The sequence below is a fragment of the Camelus ferus genome, chromosome 15 (genome assembly GCF_009834535.1).
Source record: "Camelus ferus isolate YT-003-E chromosome 15, BCGSAC_Cfer_1.0, whole genome shotgun sequence".
NCBI classification, from domain to species: Eukaryota; Metazoa; Chordata; class Mammalia; order Artiodactyla; family Camelidae; genus Camelus; species Camelus ferus.
Window position 1 is genome coordinate 32,965,999 of NC_045710.1, and position 20,924 is coordinate 32,986,922.

Sequence of the window (20,924 nt, forward strand, 5' to 3'; positions counted from 1 at the left end):
CCTCGGTGGCTTTCTCCCTATCCTGTTCCCTCCGAGACCGACATAGTGGAGTGAGAGTGGCATATGGGTGCAGGGTGTGTACTCTCAAGCAGGGTGATCAGCAACCATTCTGAAGGTGGGGTGAATGGAAAAATAATCCTGGTTCAGTTTAGAAAGAAGATGGAAGGGCAGAGAGCCTAGGAAGGTGGTTAACATTTCATCTCAGATCCCTGATTACTTCCTGGCTCTTCTCAAAGCCATGCCAAGGGGTCAGTGGGAGTTGTCTTTCTAGGACCTCCCAGAGCAGAGTGGCTGTGCTCTGGGGCCCAGGTGCCTCCTCTGGAAGCTCCCAGGGGTCACTTGCCCTGACAGGTCCTGGACTCTCGAAGGCTGAGCTGCAGACCCGCTCCACTAGTCTCTGAAAGGAGTGGCTCTGTGAAGCCCCCAGGGTATGAGAGCCTGTTCCCAGGCCATCTCACCTGCCCCATCTCATCCTGAGATCACTGTGGCAGGAAAGGAACCAGGGTTTACTTAAATGGCAAAAGCCGAAGCAGTCACATTCTTTGCAGACTGGTTAAATAAGAAGCAGACCCCCATCCTCTGGCGAGGCATAACTCTGGGATGTAAGCAGGACTTAGTTTAATTTTGAGCAAGATGCAAGGGGAAAGAAGCAGGCTCAGAGTTTGGAGGTTTCCATATGGTACAAGCAGGATGGGAACTTTGATGACTCTGGAGCACTTAGGTCTTCAGGTTAACATCCTGAACGCCTTCATTAAGCCTCTGAGTTACTGCTCTTCAACTCTGATGACTGGAATACTGTGCTTAGGAGTTGTTTAATGGGAAAAAGTCTTGTCACATTTGTAGGGAAATGAGTGCAAAAATATCAAATGATCAGAAAACTTTAAGAAAATAGAACTGTTAATTTGCTCTCTAGAAAAGGAATCACATTCCCAGCTTTAAAGCTATAGAGGAAGCCATAAAGGTAAACGAAGGCAGATTCAATTACATAAAGATAAAGGATCCTGTTCAATAGGGAAAAAAACTATCAGAAAAGCATAAAACAGGCTTGGAAAACCTTTGCAGAAAGAAAAGTGGTAGTATCTTTGTATGCCAAGCTCATACAGTGCGTAAGAAAATAGTATGAAACAGTGGATAACTAGACAGAGGAAACTGACAAGTAATTCACTCAAAGAAGAACTATAATTAGAAAACAAAGATTTTTAAAGTTTCATTACAAGGTAAAACAGCATTGAGGTAAAACCCATTACATGAGCAAAAAAGCTTTTTAAGTGAAAGAACCCAACGTTGGTAAATCGCCATGAAACTAAAGCATTTCTCCATTGCCTGGTGGCAGGTTATGTTGTACATTCTTTTTGAAAGTCAGGAAATGTGCAAAATAGTTAACTCTGTAATCCACTTCTAAGACTTTCCATCTTAAGGATATAATCTAAAGTAAAGAAAAAAATTATATGTACAAAAACACTTCATGAAATTTATTTATATAATACTTAATAATGAGATGAAATTCAGGTGTGTAATATGAGGTAAATGGTTAAATAAATTGTTATTGATTTACTAGAACTGAGAATCAGCAACCATGGTAATGGTGGAGACCGTGTAGAGAAATGCTTATAAAATAATGTTCAGTTAATAAAAAAGCTGTGCTATATATGCTGTACTATAACTGCAAGTACAAGTTCTATAAACATATGCATAATTATTGAACAGATGTGCACTGAACTTTTCTTTGCCTAGAAACTGTTAGAGATTAAAAAGAAGTGTAGTTAGCTGTATTAGAATGAGTAATTTTTCTTAACTGTTTCTTTAATAGTGTTATACTATTTTAAATTAACGGAAAAAATTAAAGGAAAAAAAGAGTTAGTTTTTAAAGCATTTGGTATTGAGTTGGGTTTCTTTTTTTGATTCTCTTAATGTATAGAGACTTACAAGCGTGGTTTTGGTTGATTACAGGTCATGTTGGCGGAGCTCAAAGGCAAAGATGAAGTATATGCTGTGAAGGTCCTAAAGAAGGATGTCATCCTTCAGGATGATGATGTGGACTGCACTATGACAGAGAAGAGGATTTTGGCTCTGGCACGGAAACACCCGTACCTAACCCAACTCTATTGCTGCTTCCAGACCAAGGTATGTTTCGGGAGAAGCTGGTGGACCGCCATCTTGGCAGTGCTGTAGGACACTATGGTATTTTGATTCTCAAATTAAAGAAAAAGATCAATCATAGATCCTCTTCATTCTTTTCTCAAAAGATTTTGTAAAGTAGAATGGATTTTACCCTTGAGAAGATCAGGGTATATTTGAACAGCATTCTCTTTTTTTAGGGCAAGGGATTTTCCATCCAAGGTTGTGGTTGTGAAGGGATGAGAGGGCAATAGAAGTCTTGGCAGATGTAGCTAGACAAAGCCAAATGACTAACCCCGGTGTTTGCTCCTTGGAGAAAACAATAGGCGTGGTTAGTTCTGCTCCTGACTTTTTGTCACTAGGCAAATCACTTAAGTTCTTTGCTGCCTTCAGATCAAATGAAAAAAGACTAAAGGCCACCCAGACCACATCTAAATTGTGTAGTGCCGTATAAGGCAAAGGATGCGAACAGGTGCTTTAAATGTCATCATGAAACACAAATAGAAGATAGCATTTTTAAATTACCAAGGAGGAGTCTGGGGACCAGAAGATGGCAGTAAAGAAACGAAGATAATCTGTAAGTGCGTTATGGAGTCTGACCTATGAGTGTCATTAACTGATTTGTTACTTATTGTTAGTAGAGAAAAGAAATGCCAACATTCTTCATTAAGCTCTTCGTTTATTACCTCTTCCTGGGGGAAAAAAAAATAAGTGAAGGTCTTTTAGGATGCCTTATGGATTTGTGGCCCTTGGCTTCTTAAGAAGACAAAGGCAACCTCACCTGAAACTCTTACCTGTCCTCTTCTGGAGCCCAGACAGGGAAGTGTGCCATCGTGGAGAGATGGCTCCTTGCTCTTTGGCATACTGTTCCCACCGTGTCATTGGGAATGCCAGTCTTTCCATTTAGAATTCAACAATTTCTCATTTGGTCATTTGGCAAATTTTTATTATATTTTATTGAATCCTTTCCATGTGTCCATTGTTGTGCCAGGTGCCAGAGATACAGCAGTCCCTGACCTCAGGGAATTTACAGTCTCTTTGGTACACTGTTTCCCAAAGGGTATTTCTTAGAACCCTCCTCACTTGAGAAACTGTCAAGAATAAAAGATTCTGTGGCCCATAGTTTGAGATACTGCGATCTTGGCCTCTCTTAGAGTATCTCAACATGCTTTTGCTTAGCAAAATCCCTAAGGAGACCTGCAATTGGGGGATATATATATATATGGCATATAACTTTTATTTAATCTACTGTTTCCCAATTCTTTGTGTCCTCTCTGTTTTCTTCTTGGTGAGTCTGGCCAGAGGTTTGTCAATTCTTGGTTTGATTGATTTTTTCCAGTTGTTGTTTTAATCTCTATTTTATTTATTTCCTCCCTGATCTTTATTCTTTCTTTCCTTCTGCTGACTTTAGGTTTTGTTTGTTCTTCTTTTTCTAATTCTTTTACATGGTAGGTTAAGTTGTTTATTTGAGATTGTTCTCTTTTGAGGAAGGCCTGTATCTCTATGAACTTCCCTCTTAGGACTGCTTTTGCTGCATCCCATAAATTTTGTGTGGTTGTGTTTTCATTGTCATTTGTCTCAAGGTATTTTTTAATTTCTTTTTTGATTTCATCGTTGAATCTTTAGTTTTTTAGTCATTTGTTGTTTGTTTCTCAATTCTTTGATCCCAAGCTTCACCTCACCATCACTACCTATTCCACACTGAGAAACACTGATCTAATGGAACTTTTCTGAACCCTCTGATCTCTCAGGAGAATTCAAAATATCTTTTGAAAATCTGGAAATTCCTTTTCTGAACTAGTGAAGGTCTTATTAGCTATCCTCTTTTTGGATGTGTGTTATGTAATGTTTGGACTTGGGGGTCCCTGCATGTTTGTGCATGTATACACACACAGAGCCCAATGAGATAAAAGAGGATCAATAACGAGGTCAATTTTCCTCTTTACTCCACTTGAGCATAATTCTGGATTAATGAGAAATGTGTCCCATATCTCTTTATTGTCCATAGTGCCCATCAAAGGCCTCAACACCCAGTAGCTGGTCACTATCAGAGTTGGAGGGCTGGAAGATTTTTTTTTTTTTTAATTCTCTTCTACTCTTCTTTTTGCACCAATGAGAAAACCAGATTTCAGAGAAGTCAGTGTCTTTTGCCTATAAACACTTTGTATTGGCTGAGTCGAACTTACCATTCTCATCTCTGGGACTCTCCATCCAGTGGGGACTTACTCTGATATCATGTTGCTACTCTTTTGAGTCTGACTCAGCATAGTGTCCCCTCTGTGGGGAGACTCCCCTCTTCCCCTACCTCTGGCAGGTGAGCCATCTCTTTCACTGTCTGAGGTGGTTTCCTAGGCAGGGATCCACACTGGCTTTCTTCCTTGGAACACATTGCCAAGAGCAACATCCCAGGAAAGGTCCAGTCTAGTTGTAGGGACCCTGTGAATCCCCTGTCACAGTGGACTTTGGGGAGCCAAAGTGGAGGATCAGCTTCCCCACACTCTTGGTGACTGAGTGGGGGAGTGGGAATGATGTCTTCAGCGTGAGCAGTATTTGCTGTATATTGTAGAATATCAAGGCTGAGGGTCCTTGTTATGTGATGTCTTGGAGCACAAAATGACATCCAGTGACACCATGCATTTCCTTCATGGCAGAACAGTGACCAAGCTGACATGGAGATTGGTGGCTGGGTGGCTAGGGGATGAGGTTGGGGAGAGAAGAGACTTTCCTCTGTAGTTCAGAGGTTTCCTAATTCTTAGGCCGATGTCAGGTAGCCACAGTTATGGGAGCAATTCCCAAGCCACCATTACAGCAGAACATGGCATGCCTTGCTTTACATGACAAATGTGTGTTCATATGATTTTTCTAAAGTAAACCACATTTTTACCTCACTCAATGACCTTAGCTTACTAATGAAAGGAATCTTATGAGGAATCATAAACCCCCAACTTAACTGTTAGAAAATGTGACTTTTCCTATGACAAACAGTAGGTCAGTGTGTTAAAGAGTAGCTGTTACTCACCTGACTCAAGTAGGTGCTGGGTGTGGAGTTATTAGCAAAAAGGAAGGTGATTCTCAAGTGGAGGAGTTTACTCAGTAAGGGATGGAGGTTGTACTAACTTCCATGGCAAACAGCATTGAGTAACTACATTCTAGGGGGAGACGTTTCAACAAGGAGGACTCAGAGGAGGGGATGCTCTTTAGAATTTGGAGGTGGAGGAAGAACTCAGTCAGGTTTTGAAGAGTGAAGAGGATTGGGACAGGATTGGGAGCTGAGTTCAGTAGCCATAGTTCAGTCCTGCTTTAGTTTCATTTTTCCTGAAAAGAAAGGACAGTTTTTCTGAGCCACCATAAATCTGGTTTCAACAAAGACTAATACGTGATTAAGAAACACAAGACTTGCTTGCAATCCTATTAAGATTTCTCTTATCCTTGTTTAATTGTGACACAGAGCAGAAATAATGTTAAGCCCAGTTTAATTATTTTCAGGTGAGCCTTTATTGTTTCAAATGTAGGAAGAAATAGCCGCTAAGGAAGGATTCCTTTAAGAAGTTCCTGGTAGATTACACAGACTTCAGACCATTAACTACACAGATTGCCTGACAGGGCTTAGAAGTGTGTGAGGTACCATGTCTGGTATGGTGACCAATGGCGATGATTGTGTAAACCCATTGGCGCCAGTCATGACGTCAGGTTGAGTTAAGTCTGGTTACCACAGCCCATTGAATGACCAAGTTACAGTTAAAGATTTGGCCTTTTCTGTGCCAAGCCCACCCTCTATTGGCTTCTGTATTCTGATCAATCCCCATGGGATCTAGAAGGGAAAAAAGCAAATGAAATGGCTCTAGCTTTCCAGTGCTTGCAAGAAAAGTCAGGAAGCCCCCCAAATGAAGCCAGTCACTGCAGTTTCAATCAAATTCACAGCAATGTGTTTGACTTGAGTTCCCACAATATTGTATGCTCTTTGGGATGCTAGAATCATCTGAAACAGCTAGAGAAACCTACAAAACTATATTTAATTAAAAGACAAACATACAGTATGAAAGGGAGTAAGGAACTTCTGACTCCAGCCAAGATGGAATAGCCTCATTCTCAGGTCTTCCTTCTTATACCTAAAAAGCCATGGGCATAATTCTTATTTTATAAAGACATCATGCTCATCTAGACTGACATACCCATAAAGAATTATAGACGTTGTACCATCTGTTGATAGGGATAAAAACTAAAAATTCTGTATTTTAAACTGCCAGATGATTTTTAAATGGATGATGTTGAATTAGCAGCATTTAATATTTTCATACACATATAAACACAATAATTTTTTCTTGGTTAAAAGAAAGGTATGGCCTGCAATTAATTCAATGAATATACAAGTATGTATTGGGCATCTGTTCTATGCTAGACACTGCTCAATTCTGGGGCTACAAAGCTTAAAACATACCAACTCTGAACATGTGTAGACTGCTGTTTAGTGGGGAGAGAGACAGGCAAAGAGCGATATTCTACAGCATGATGACTCTTCTAATGGAGCCCTGTAAGTGATTCATTTGAAGCTCTGCAGAAGGCAGAGGGGAAGGCTTCCTGGAAGAGGTGGCACCTAACCTGGATCTTGAAGCCTCGGTAGCATTTGGAAGAGCATAAACGCAGAGAGGTGCTGATGAAGCCTAGACGGTATCCCCAGATCTCATTTTCATTGCTAGTTTTCCAACACTAGAACTCCCACCTCAGTCTGTGTCCTGCTTCTTCCAAGGAAATGTCAATGGCTGAAAAACAGCAGGGAAGGAGAGGAAGAAAGGGAGGGTATGTAGAAAGTAAAGAGGGAAATCTGAGATCAGATGTTGTTTGGTAGGGAGAGGAGGGTAATACTGTGAGCCTGCTTCTTTGAGCTAGGCACTCAGTTAAGCTCTGAAAGTTATGGTCAAGGTCAGGGCTTAGGGGGAGGAGTGATTCAGGAATTGCCTCTTCTGGTTTCCCATTCATCCATGGAAGGCTGGGGATGGGAGAGCCACTGAGTAGTAGGTTTGTTTTTGCTTTTGTTTTTGCAGTTATGGGAAATAAAATTCTCTGGCATTTTTAGCTGCCGGGTATGATCCCCATTGTGAAATCATCCCTTCCAGCTGGGTCCTGCAAAACCTGACTTAAATAATTTCATCCATGATTTTTCCTCTTTTAAAATAGGAGTCTCTACCTAATTGTCCCCATCCCCCACCCTGTGGCATTTCCTGCCAGGCCTGGGAAGCCAGCTCCTGGAGGGCTTTGCCTGTGTGAGTTGCTAAGAAGGAAACAGAGGGTGAGCTAGAGAATCTCCTTCCACTGACCCCCTTCACTGCCCTGGGGGAAATGCGGGATGGAAAAATCCTTAAAAAGCCACTAGAGACATTTTTCAGATGAGTTTTAATAAGCTGTGTGAGCATGGGGTGAGAACTGCTGGGAGGGAGTGTTGACGATGCAGGGGGATAATTGTAGTTTCAAGCTCAGTTTCTTTTGACAGTCACTTCTGAAGCACAGCAAACGTGAAAGCAAAACAAAATAAAATAAAAATTAGGTCGTTTGTAAATTTTACTTAAAGAAAGAGATGACTATGTCGGATTAAATGTAAATGAGCTGAGGATGGAGTATAGGTCTCTTTTCTACTAGAACACACCATCTGAGGCAGCTGAATGTCAGAGGGACTTTGACTGGATTTGTTGCATGTCCCACAAGAGTAGATTGAGAAGTTAAACACTGTGAGATTGTCTGTGGATCGGACAGCCACTTTTAAGTCAATATGCTTGCCAGTAAAAGATTTCAAACTGTGATAGCCTCAGTCAATTTTAATAGATTTCAGTGAAAGGAGGTCCATGGTTGAGGGTACAGACTTAGCGCTGGCAGAATCAATTATCAAAGTGATCAGACTCCAATAAACCCTGTCTCCTTACTTCTGAAGACCATCCTGCCCTAGAGCAGGCTGGGCAGCAGTGCCATTTCTTTTAATCAGCTAACGAAGATGTCTTCAGTGAGGACCTGCGGTATGGAGATCACTGCGGGACATTACAAGGCTTTTATGATAGGGCCTCTGTCAAGGTAGTGGGGTTATCATCACTGTTCACTTGAGGAGAGATGGTCTGAGGCCTGTGGAGAGATGGGGATTCAGAGAAAGAGGGAAGGAGGGAGAGAGAGAAAGAATGAGTCTGTGTGGTGAGGTAGGGTATGTCTCTGTGCAGACAGACCAGGGCTGCCCAACCCAAGCCAGAAAGAGGAGATCATGGTTTTCACAACCACGCAAGGCTTCACCGAGGTGGAGGACCAGGTCTTGAAGCATAACAGGGTGCATTCTGCATGATGAAAGGAAAGGTTGCAGAACTAACTACTGTTCCCATGCCCCTGGGACAGAGAGGTATGTGAGTGCGTTTGTGACTGCCTGTGACTGCCTGCGACTGCCTGCGTGCGTGTGTGTTGGCTCTTAATCCAAGATGCTGCTGCCTCAGGTAAATTCTTTACCTCCAAGGAAACCTTGCATTTGAATAGGACAGTTACTTTGACAAATGCCTTCACTTAAATCAGCCATCCTACACATTCCTAAGGATGTCTCTGAGACAAGTAAAGTCACTCTCTTTTATGGATGAGAAAACCGATGCCCAGAGAGGCCTTACAACTTCTCCGTACTAGAATCTGGATTGAAATCAAGGTGTCCCAACAGCCCTTGTGGTTCACATGTTGTTATTGTCTCCACCTCCTCCCTTCTGTCCAAATTCTAGACTTCAGATATCCTCACCTCTGAACCCCTTCTCCCTGGTCCCCATTTGCTGTCACACACATGAGAAAGGGTCTAAGGTTGACAGCTCTGTGTTCTTGGACTCAATGAGGTTGGAATTTAAAAAAAAAAATACTGCTGAAGCTGGTAAGAGTAGCAGGATCTTACAGCCTACTTTTGGAAATGTTTCTGTTTTCTAAAAGTGCCAGAGAAAAGAGAGGAGAAAGAGGGCATGGTCACAGAGATTATATCCAAAATGGGCTGGAGTGGGCTGAGGCCCTCACACCTGTCCATTCAGCCATGGTTTCTTGAGCATCTACTGCGTACTGTGCCCCAGGCATCATGGGGACACCACCTGTGAGAGATTTAGCGGTAAACCCATTGCTTTGTTCTCCTTAAGAAGCTATTGGCCTTGGCTTTTAAAAAATAATCATTAATTTTTTATCACAAAGAATATTTGTTAGTTGTAGAAAATTTTGAAAATTTTGAAAATTCAGACAAAGACCAAAAAAAAGGAATTAGTCTAATGACTATTCCTGACATACTGATGTGTCTGTTTCCAGTTTAAAAACACATATCTGTTTATACATAAGTATTTATAAAAGTGGTATCTTACTTTAAACTGTTTCACCAAGTGGTACATTGTAACTATTTCTATTGTCACTAAATATTTAACCAAATGATTTCTAAGGTTCCACAGTCTCCAAGGGCCTCTTGTAGAGAAATCCTGAGTTTGAGGGTTGTAGGTCACCAGTAAATGCTTGGCTTCTCATGGAGCTAGTGTTAGCAGTAAGTGAACCAGAAAGCACAGCCCAGTGATGCCCAGATAGCACTTGCCTCTGTGCGGCAGAACCTCCTCCTCGTGTTTATATTTCTCTCTTTCTGTAACATAAATTTGAGTACAACTTGTAAATACTCTGACATTGGCATCTTGTAGAACAAGATCTAAATTCCTTTGACATCGTATACGTAAGTATACATGTTTGTTTAGTAGATTTTTTTTTTCCCACCAATGTGGGATATATTTACCTATCCTCCTAAATGATCTGCTGATTGTTCTAAGCTGTAGTTTCTGAGTTAGGTTCCTTGCAGGTGCCTCAGGAGTTACCGTGTGTGTTTGGGGGGCTGTGTATGTGCACACACACATCTGGACACTCAGACCCTGTGTGTGCTGTGGTGAAAAGACCTTCAAGCTCCTCCTTCCACTCCATCCAGAACAGTCACACATTCAGCTGCTTCATGTGTTAATATTCCAAGTAAGACACCAATCTTCCAAGGAAGAATTTCACTTTGGGGAAAAAAAAAGTTTAAGAGCACTGCATCTTTGCTGACAGTTTGGAGTAAATCTATGATTTTTACTCTCTCTATATATAATCTGATATATATATGCACATGTCATTTCTTGAAGTTTTCTTTCATTATAAATATCTTTCCTTTATTAAAGTGAGCACATTCCTGAGACTTAAGTAGAGTTGGAATTTTGGAAGCAGATTCAAAACTTAGATTTCTCATGTTCTCTGGGAGTGCTGCCTCTAGTTTGTTTGGATCATTAATGGAAACCACTTTGGCTCACCGAGAGAAGTTTTCCACCATAGAAAGAGTGAAATAGAGAGAATGTGACTGAGGTATGACATTACTCCAGTGACAAGCAACTTGAAGGTGAGAATCTGCTCGGTACCAGAACCTTATTAGATGCCATTGGGAGATAACAGGGACTGAGACTTGTGTGTTCAAGGACAGATGATATTATATGCATCAAATGGTAACTTAGAATAAAGGTAGTATGAGATAAAGAGGAAGGAGAGACTTATTGAGCACCAATTAAGGGGCAAGCCTTGTGGAAGAGTCAATTTCATTAAGCTCATCCAAGTCCAGTGGGACATAGGTGTTGTCCTTTCTTTGAGCCAGGGAAGAAGCTGAGACTTGGGGAGGCCTAGCAGCTTGGCCAGGGTCACACAGATAGTTTAGTGATGGAGCTGGGATTCAGACCAACAATCCCTACCCTTGCCTCCTGTGGGAGAGAAGGACCACCATGGATGAGGTATGTGCTCTGTCGGGGGGCTGGGGGCAATGGTCATGGCGGGGAGGGTGAGGAGCAGGGCACAGCAAGTTTCAGGGAGAGAGGATTTTGACTTTTTGACCCCAGATTTAGGGAGAGTGATGCCACATTGTGCTGGGGCAGCAGGCTCCTATCAGGAGAGCATAAGAGACAACTTCCTAAGGAGATTCTGGCAAAACCATGGAGTTCTTACAATGCCAGACAAGGAGTTTAGACTTACTCTGGAAGTGAAGGATTCTTTGAAGGTGTTATGGGAAGTGATGACTTAGGAAGCACAGCTTGGCATCTCTGTGTGATATGGCTTGAAGAGGAAAATAAAAAGCAGGGATACTGGTGAGGAGGCTATTTCAATAGCTGCAAGATGGTGGGGAAGAACTTCTGAAGAAAGGATTGCTGGAGGCCATTCATTTTCCCTCTGCATCCGGGAAGGCCAGCCCACCGATGAAGAAAGTAGAGTATTCCACTTAATACCCTAGAAAATACCAGTTGTGTAACCCCAGATTGACTGGAAACCAGAGGTTAGATTGCGGCCAGTTGGATTAAGTGACCTACACACCTCTAAGGTATCATCTGCCCCACAGTTCAATGGGTACATAATGATTGAATTTATATTAAAAGTTTCATCTAGAAATCTAAAACCAGAGGTCCAAGTTACCTAACCCATTCACCAAACGAAGCCAGTTTCCTCATTGGTTGACGTCAGACCTTCCATCTCCCCACAGTGCCATCTATTGGATTTCAGGACTTACCTTTTTATTTTTAAAGTATGTCTATTTTTAGATCCACACTGAATTTCGATAGTGGGCCAGTATTTTTTCTACATGGGGCATTTTGGAGAGAAGCTTCTACTTGGTCTGTTGAGATGATTTAGCTTCAGCAATGGGCTTTCCTCATGTAACCTGAACTTTTTCTTTCTGTGATCTCAGATACTTCAGATAATTCTGCTGGCCCTTGATTCTTTGACTGAAGATTTTGCCAGGTGGTGTGTATATCTCATTTGGCTGTTTGTGGTCATGTGTGTGCCCTATCCATTTATAAGGAGCACAGGATACAGGAAAGAGGACACGGTGAATCAGGAAACTTTGGTCCTGACTCTGACTTCTGCCACTGATGGCTTGGCTGAGACATTTCTCTGGGCATTGACTTGCTCACTTATTATTAAACATAGGGGAGGGCACAGAGAGGGGAGTTAGATGACATGGTCTGTAAGATTTCCTAAATCTGATTCTAAAGATCTGTGAAAATGCAGCTCATTGGGGACCATTCATGGGGCCATTACAGACTGACTTGTTGCTAATGCATGAGTAAGCAAAGCACAATGATAAAATCAAATGAAAAATGCTTCTATCTAGCGTTCATTTTTCGAAGCTCAGTTCATTAAATGTTCCTGCCCTGATCAATGCCTTTATGTTCACAAGGCAGGCATTCTACGTCATGGCTCTAAATTCAAACACACTTGAAGTGACTAATGGTCCTACAGCAGGAGGACTACCAGGGGTATTATAGTTGGCCTTAGTAAAGCACAGCACAGTTTCTAGCTCATAGCAGGTGCAGTACATTTTAGCTTCTGTCTTATCCAGCTAATGGGTTCAATATACTTTATATAGAGCCCCCCAACAAGCTGGACTGAGAGCTTTGCTGTGCTTCTGTTAGTCTATGAGGATGACCTTTTCTGACCAGCTGGCCACATGTTCATAAAACAGGGCTGAGAAACCATTGTTGGTAGATTTGATCCCCCAGGCACACTACCTTCAAAAAGAGAAAATATATAGCACCTTCGCCTAACCGGAGCCCAGACTGTCCTTAACTACAGCTAAGGGCCAACCTCTTAACCCGTCTAGTCATCTCACAAGTGTACCAGGAGGGCATCAAGCAAAGATGACCGAGAGCTGTCCTTTCTCCCAGAAGGAGTCCATGCCCAACCAGAGGATGAATGCTCTGTTATCATTTTTGTTTCTTAATTATAAAATCTACTCTTAAATCTTACTGATAAAGTCAGACACATTTAGAAGTGTGACCAGTTAATGTAAAGAGCACATCTTTGATTGTGTGTCCCCGAGAGCCAGGTGGTTTGTCCTTCTGCCTGCCTCCCTGCCCCATAGCTTAAACTGGGGCCAGTACATTGGCTTCTGCATCGTTCCTCGAAATGCTTTTTTTCAGTCTGCAAGGTTCCAGTGAATTCTTGCTGGCCCTTTTGTCTCCTTATCACTAAGGGTGAAGGGAGTCACGTATTAAAGCTAACTCCCCAGTATAAGAAGAAAAGTTTCCTGGTTCCAGTAAGGAACATCCTAGACAGAACTGCCTTCCTGGTGGTTTGTCTTTGGAGGCTGCTGTCCTAATCTAAGAGAGGAGGGGGAGATGGGTCACCCAGGTGGTCTAGTCATCACCCTTCCATTTCAGGGTCATCCTTGGCTCAATAATAACAGTAACAGCAAAAATTTGTGTAGTCCTGGCTCCATGCCAGGTTTAATGTCAAGCATTTTACATGTATTAGCTCGTTTAATCTTCACATCAACCTTCCCAGGTAGGACCCCGGAGAGGTCCCACAACTGGAAGTGGCAGATCCCGGATTCAAACCCAGGTAGTTGGCTTCCAGAAACTTCCTTTTGTGTGAATGCCCAGAGGAGACTAGGCTCCTGAGGATTCATGAACACAAACCACAGTCTCAGGAGACCAAGATGTAAATAAAATGGCAGCCTACCAGTCTATAGTGAGGTGACCAGGCTGCTTATGCCTGTTACCCAGCGCATCCGGGAATGACTCATTGTGGGTAGTATTTTAGGCAATCTGAATTGTATTGGGAAAGAAATAGGAGGAAAAACAGACCCTCTTCTTCCCGTTATAAGGACTCCCCCCGCCCCCAGAGGCAATAGGAAGTTGAAATACCCACTTTTGACCACATCAGAGCATTTTATTTTACCATAACATTCCAGGGAGAATGCCAGGAGGGATCATAGACAAAAAGAATTCTCTTGACCCCTGTGGTGTGGCAAGAGGTACAGATTAACTCCTTTGTTGAGTCAATAGGATATTCACTTGGAATTCATCAGCAGTATGTAATCCATTTTATCTGGAACAGTTGTGTGCAGGTTGCTAGGGAGCTAAGCTCATTACCCGGCCCTGGATCCTCCAGCTGATGCCTTCTGGCTCAGTGGCTCGGTATGGGTCTGACCCATTGAGAGTGATGCGGGTGGTGATGGGGATGATAGCCTTCCCTCGTCCTCTGAAAGATTCATGGAAGGTGCAGACAGTAAGAGTCCGAGGATGGCAGTCGCTGGGGAAAATGATGTCTTTGTTCTCAAAGTTTCTTCCAGCCTTTACCCAACTTACGCTGGTTTTGTTTGTCAAGTAATAACTTAAATTCAGTCTCCTTTATCAAGCCCTGATTCATCAAGCCCTGTCAAGTCTTTCTAGATTCACCAAAGTTAACATGAAAAACACACAAGTGCAACCAAATGAAATACATTGCCATCAATATTGAAGTACTTCTGTGGTCTAATCCACCCAGAGTTTTGTTCTTTGAGGGTGAGTTTATTAGAGAGATAGGAAGTATCTGCTGATGTATATAAATTGAAAGAGAACTTAACGAAGAAGTATGAGTAGGTCCACTAAAAGAAAACTTGAAAATCAACTCTGACTTTAGAAAATAATAAATGGAGGTGTGATTGTTCACCTTACAAAAGCCACCTCCTTTTTTAAAATGTTTCTAAAAGAATCAGCTAGGAAACACCTTGGGTTGGCTAGACGCACTTGGATGGCTAGATGGAATGGCTGAGGGGTAGAGGTATCAAGCAGAGTAACTAAAACCAGAGCATTAAAAACAGCAGCCCAGGAGGAGCAGGGAAGGGAAGACACAGGGACTGCATCCATCAGTCGGGGAGGAAGTGTTCTGCTTTAGTAAACTTTAGACAGCCACCGTTTTCCCAAAACCTGGTGTGTCTTCAGCTTAATACCAGGTCTTCAGGGATAGAAAAAGACATAGCCGTTATCCAGAGAATTTCTTGTCTCTCTATGGAGGTAAGACTAGCACAAGTGAGCCAGATAATGAAATATGATTCTGTGTAAGAAATGAATGGTGCAAAAATCATCTTAGAATGTTGGAAGAAGCACCATGAGTGGGCTGGAGTAGCAGGCGTACTCCAACTCGGAAGGAGGCTCCCCTCTCACACATGAAGGACTTTGTCACAGGAGTAAGAACCATGAGTCTCATCCATCCTTTGGGAGCACAGTGGTGAGACCCCATTAGAGGCAGTGGGATTGGCTCTGTGCGGTCACATCATTGTGTGACAAAGGGCAAAGCCTGTCTGAGAGAGATCTGGATATTTATGTAGTTCAGATCCTTCCGTCCAGCTGCCTGCCCCAATGCTGATCTCTGCAGCTCTAACCCACATTAGCGTGGAGTGGGGGTAGGGGGATCAGCCCATCACCGTGGGAACTGAAGACAGCCCAGTGTCCTAGGCACTGAGTAAACACAGGAAGTCAGTATCTACTGGATGCCACAGGCGGGAACAAACGGGGTCCTTCCAAAAGCTTAAAATGATAGATGGATGCTTCCAGCTCAGAAACCCTGTGACTCCTGGGCAGCTACATACCCTGAAGGGTAGATTCTGTTGATCTCTTTGAGCTACTTGTTAATTCCAGAATCTTGAGTACATGAAGTTCAGCACAAAGCACAGGCATTCAGATGCTGCTTCCTCCCCCATAGGAAATGGTACTAACAGTTTGCAGAGTAAACATCTCATGCGATCCAAATAGGCATTTGTGTTGGAGGGAAAAATACAAAGTTAGAGGGCTTTGTGCAGATCTATACAAATTGGTCAAAGGTTAAGGTAAAGATATGAAACTTCAAATCCCAATACCATAAAAAGGAACATTTCGACTTAAGAGATAAGGAAGGGCACGTATACAGAGGAGTCTGAGTGTTTGGACAAAACTGGAAAGAAACACAGAAGAAAAACATAGTGCAAAAAATATTAAATATGAATATGGTTCTTGGGGGAAAAGTGTCTCCTTCTGGAAGATGGTTATCATTTGGAAGCTTTGAATGCATTTCTTTGATCTTTAAATCTCCCCAAAATGTCGCTTTGATGTAAGGAAATAATATTTGAATTAAAAAGGTGAGGAACTGGCCACAGTTTACCAAAACATGCAGGGAATTCCCGTGCCACGGAACAGAATGAATCGATTCAATTGCTGTGTCATGATATTTCAGGGAGAATGTTTGAGCGATGTTTTTAAGGGCATTTTTAAAAGGGCAAGAGAAAGACCCCTTTAGAACCAAGACATCAACCATAAGAGTGGTGATGAAAAAGGAGGGTAAAACCAAAAGGCACAGGTCCCAGAAAGATACTTGCAGCATCACATTTATAAAGTCCCCAGAAAGGAGAAACTAAGCAACGCACTGTTTAGAGAGAAACACAGAGGTAATGAAACTACAAAGAAAAGCAAGGCAGTGATTACTAGGGATTGCCAACCAATGATTACACTTACCCTTGGGTGGGGACTGGGGGAGGGGAGGCAATCAGGGAGCTTCTGGGGACCAGTAGCCATCTTCTGTTTGTCAAGATGCATCATGGTTATCAGGAAGTTTGTTTTGATTATTCTTGAAAATCTATATATATTCTTCTGTAGGTATATTCTATAATAAAAGTGGGGAGAGGAGACCATGAAAGGAGATCATGAAAGTACCCAAACTACCATAGATGTTAACATTTGAAATGATGGTGTCCTCTTAAAAAGCAATTCTCACGGGCATAAAAACTGAGCTTGAGGACAGTGTCCGCATATTATTATTTTGCCACTAAAGTCTTGATTTTCCTGTTGTCTTTGGCAGTGAGATCTGGTCTCAAGGACAGGAAGTGTGGCAACTGGTCCCATGGTCTGTTTAGCTGGAAGGATCATGAGTAGGCCCTGCCTCCTCCCCGAGACCAAGTGGGGGCTGAAGTCTCGGGGTCACCCACAGAAACACTGGCCCCCACTTCAGCCCAGCCTGCGGCCTCCCATTCAGAGGTTAAGAATTCTCAAGGAGGAACCCTGCTCAACTTCACTCTCTGAGCAGGCAGCTCTGATTAGGGGAGAAATCTCTCCTAGTTTCCACTACTTTGGTTTAAAATCCTGTTTCATAGCTAAGAGACGTTGTCAAACATTTCATTTGGTAACATACTCTGAAAGCCATAGACTTCTCTTCATTTTCCATCTACAAAATTATCTTATAAATTAACTGCTTTTAAGCTGTATGCATGCATGTTCTTTCTAGATTCTGGCATATCCTCTGTGGGGGACATGCCCCGTCCTGTGCCTTCCTTCTCCATACCTGCCACTGGTTGAAAATAGCTTTCCTGGCTGTCACCAGCAGCGAACATTTATAGGATGTTTTCTGTAAGCCCCAAATAAGAGCAGGTGACGTTTTTACAGCAATTACTGTATACCAGTCATTTTTAAAGCTCTTGGCACATAATAGTATAATCCTTGCAAGGGCTTTATGAGATAGGTGTATCCTGAGACACAGAGAGGTAGAATGCCTTCTCCAAAATCACACAGCTAACTAGTAGAACTGGGATTTGAACTCGGGCAGTGTCCGTGGCATTGTCCTAGTGCTCAACCTTATGTGCTGCCTCAGATAACATAACTAACACACTAACTGGGCAGGTGTGATTTACTTTTACATCTCTTGCAATTTTATTATTCCTCCATTTTATGGATAAGCATGCCATACTGAGGTTTGGAATTTCATTTCACTGAGGGTTGGAGATGGGATCAGTGAAGATCTCCTTCACCCCACCCCCACTCCAACCCCCACCCACTACCCACCTCCCCATGAAATGGAAAGCCTTCCCTTAACACCAATCCCAGGGTGAGTGGCTTCCTGCAATAGGAGGAAGGAGCAGTTCCTGGAGTGAGAGCACGAGCAAGCCCGTTCATGTGTTGCTAATTGCTTAAACATCATGGAAAGGAGTTTGTCTCATTATGGGTTTTTTTGGTGGGAAAGCTTTTCATACAATGCTGGCTGACTCCTAAGCCTTAAAGTAAACAACTACATCACCCTGTACAGAGAGAGTCAGGAAAAAGGAAACTGTAAGAAAATATCAAACTCCTCCAGCTCGCTCGCTCTCTCTGTTTAAATATAAGTAGAGGAAGTGACGTTTAGGATGATTTGCTGGGGTCCTTATAACAGAAGGCTCCGTGAATAATGGCCCCCTTCCCAAGCCGCGTATTTGAGTAATGTTTCTTGTACTGTGCTTTCTTCTCAACGCCTTCACTGTGATGTAAGGAAGAAAGTCCACCCAGACAGCAGGGCTGAAAGACTATAAACCCATCAGAAAGTGAAGCTACCTCCCATCAGGGAGTGGTGAAAAGTCCTCACTTGCAAAACTGCTGGGTGGCTGAGCGGGGTGATGGAGCTGACACCTCTTTGTGGTCCTCGATTCCTGGGGGTGGAATGTGTATGTTTACCTCTGTCTCCATTGTCTTAGAACACGAACAGTATTCTAGGCATCCCCCTTGCACTGACAATACAGCACCGGAGAACCTTTCAGAAAAGGATACACTCAGAAACACAGCAGACTTGCTGAGGAAACACCAGTGCCCCACAGCCATAAACCTCCTTGTCTAATGCCCACATCCTTTAAACCCACGCAAGGTCTCTTTGGAGGGCCTTCCTAGTGGCCTGTCTGACTTAAACTTTTCATGTCCTCTTATAATCCCTCAGGACCGTGGTACTGGGCAGTGAGGGTGACTCAAAGGGCAGAAGATACAATTATCAAAATCACCTGTGGGCTTTTCCAGCCGTGCCCACCCTGAGGGTTCTGAAGTGCTATCCCTTCTCTTCCATCAGTGTCACTTCTGAAAAGTAATTGCATCTTCCAGAAGTGATTAGGGGATGGAGAAGTGAAAAGCTGCAGCCTTCAGGATTATGGGAATCATTGTCTAGGGTTGCTGCTATAGTAACGCATCCCTGTAGCAAACTGTAACTGTACCCCAGCAAAAAGGAATTACCCACTGAAATGAATTTGCCCCTTCCCCCCTCCCAGTCCATCACATGTTTCTCCTGGTCCTGCATGATGTGGGATAGTCCCTGTCTTCCTGCTCCATGCACTCTCTGGTCCTTGCCATCTTTGTCATCCACAGAATAAGTGTCTTTTCCCTGAAAGTTTTCATTTTATTTTTCCTTTTTGCTAAATGGGAACTTCTCTGGGGTGCGTGACTTGTACTTATTCATGACCTGTAGGGCATCCTATTTTTATACAGCTTTCTTATACATGATGTAGCAAGCTCCTTGTGAGTAGGGATGACTATTTAAATGGATTTCCCTTAAATGCTATTTAACAGGAGCAACAGATTATAGTGGGATGGCCGTTTTCCTTTTTATTTCAAATGAGCTGCTCCTGGATGGAGTTTTGCAAGTAGACCAAAAGAGCTTGCCCACTTTTGCCACCCTCTTCTGAGACTTTGGACCCTGCGCATAACCTGTAAAATAAAAAATCCTTTGTCAGATCTCAGCCTGCCCTCTTCAGTTTCATTGCCCACCTTCTGGACACTGCCATGCAAATTCCTGCCTTCCTGTCTGTTCCCATCGCCTGAGATGATGCAGCCCCGCTTCTCTGATGATCCGATCTCCCTCTGCTCGTCTCAAACATTCCACCCCTTCCGTGAACCCCTCAGTTCAGCCAGACTCCTTTGCTGTTTATTAGTGACTCTTCTCACTTGGCAATGGGAATATCCAGCATGACCAGCCATTAGATTCATCTGCACAAACCACCTGTCTCCCCAAACCAACTGTAAACATCCAGAGGCTGACACAAACTTTTCTACTGCTTTGTACCCTTCGTGTGTGTGTGTTTCAGGAATTAAAATCAGCTGATTTAACAGCGACTGTCTTGCAGTTAATCCATAATTCTCCCTCTTCAGCATATGGCTGTTGAATCCTGAATAGGATCCTGTTCTATTCCAGTCGCATTGCTCCTCACAGCTCCTACTAATTGATTGCAATTAGCATGGGAGAGAATCCAAACTTTTTTTATAATCTCCTCTCACCTCTGACACACTCATCTCACAGCCCCTTAGAGCCAGGGCATCTCATTTTGAACAGGCAGTTAGTTTTCAGAGACCTATTATTTTGTCTATTTTTTAAAAGCTTACAGTAAATATTAAGGATGCCCATGAATCTTGGTTTCCTCCTCCCCAGAGCAGAAGTGCGGTTGATCCTCTGCCTCCGCGGGCTCCACATTCATGGATTCTACCAACCACGGATGCAAAACATTCAGAAAAAAGTTCCAAAAAGCAAAAATTGAATTAGTTATTCCAGCAACTATTTACATAGCCTTTACATTGTATTAGGTGCTTATAAGCAATCTAGACATGATTTAGAGTATGCAGGAGGAAGTGCTAGATTATATACAATACTTGACTGCATTATATAAAGGACTTGAGCATCCACAGATTTTGGTATCCTTTGGGGGGCCTGGAACCAATCCCCTTGGGATGCTGAGGGGCACCTCTAGTGGTGCTCCCCTCACAGGGCTGCCTTGAAAATAAAGCGATCACATGTATGGGCCTTAGCACAGCAACTGGCAGGTGACGCACGTGAAACTCTTGAACTGCTTTTCAGAGTCCTTTGTAGGTCATCACCTCACTTTACCTTCACAGAACCCATGGGATAGGCAGGGTGGCAGTGTATCTTCCTTTGAGAGATTAGGAAACAGGCACAGACGAGCGTGAGAACTTGCTCAGGGGCCCTGATTCGTGAAGAACTGGGGCTGAGAGCTGCCCTTGCCCACTCTGGTGCTGCTCCTCTGGGCAGCATCTATTTCAGGGGTGGCGGGAGAGAGGTCAGCTTTTGCCCATGGAATGAACCCCAGCACCTGGCTTCTGCTGAGAAAATCACCATCCCTCTCTTAAAGTGGGCATAACTGTGTCAGCACGACCTGCCCTCGTTTCAGACAGGCTACCTCCCTGCCCCCAGCCTTCTGAAACGTTGTCCTCTGTGGCCAGTAGTAGGATTTGTGAAAGGTTCAAATA

The 20,924-nt window shown here is 43.1% G+C and overlaps 1 protein-coding gene across 3 annotated transcripts in view; it reads left to right on the forward strand.

Annotated features, from left to right (window-relative positions):
- PRKCE (protein kinase C epsilon) overlaps positions 1 to 20,924 on the forward strand; it is a 470,469-nt gene that overhangs the window by 323,010 nt on the left and 126,535 nt on the right. For all 3 annotated transcript variants that reach the window (XR_004326300.1, XM_032497439.1, XM_032497438.1), the window contains exon 10: positions 1,951 to 2,124. Coding sequence is in view for 2 of the 3 variants with exons in the window: in XM_032497439.1 (XP_032353330.1) it covers positions 1,951 to 2,124 (174 nt within the window). In the remaining variant the exon portion in view is untranslated. The remainder of the gene's footprint in view (positions 1 to 1,950; positions 2,125 to 20,924) is intronic.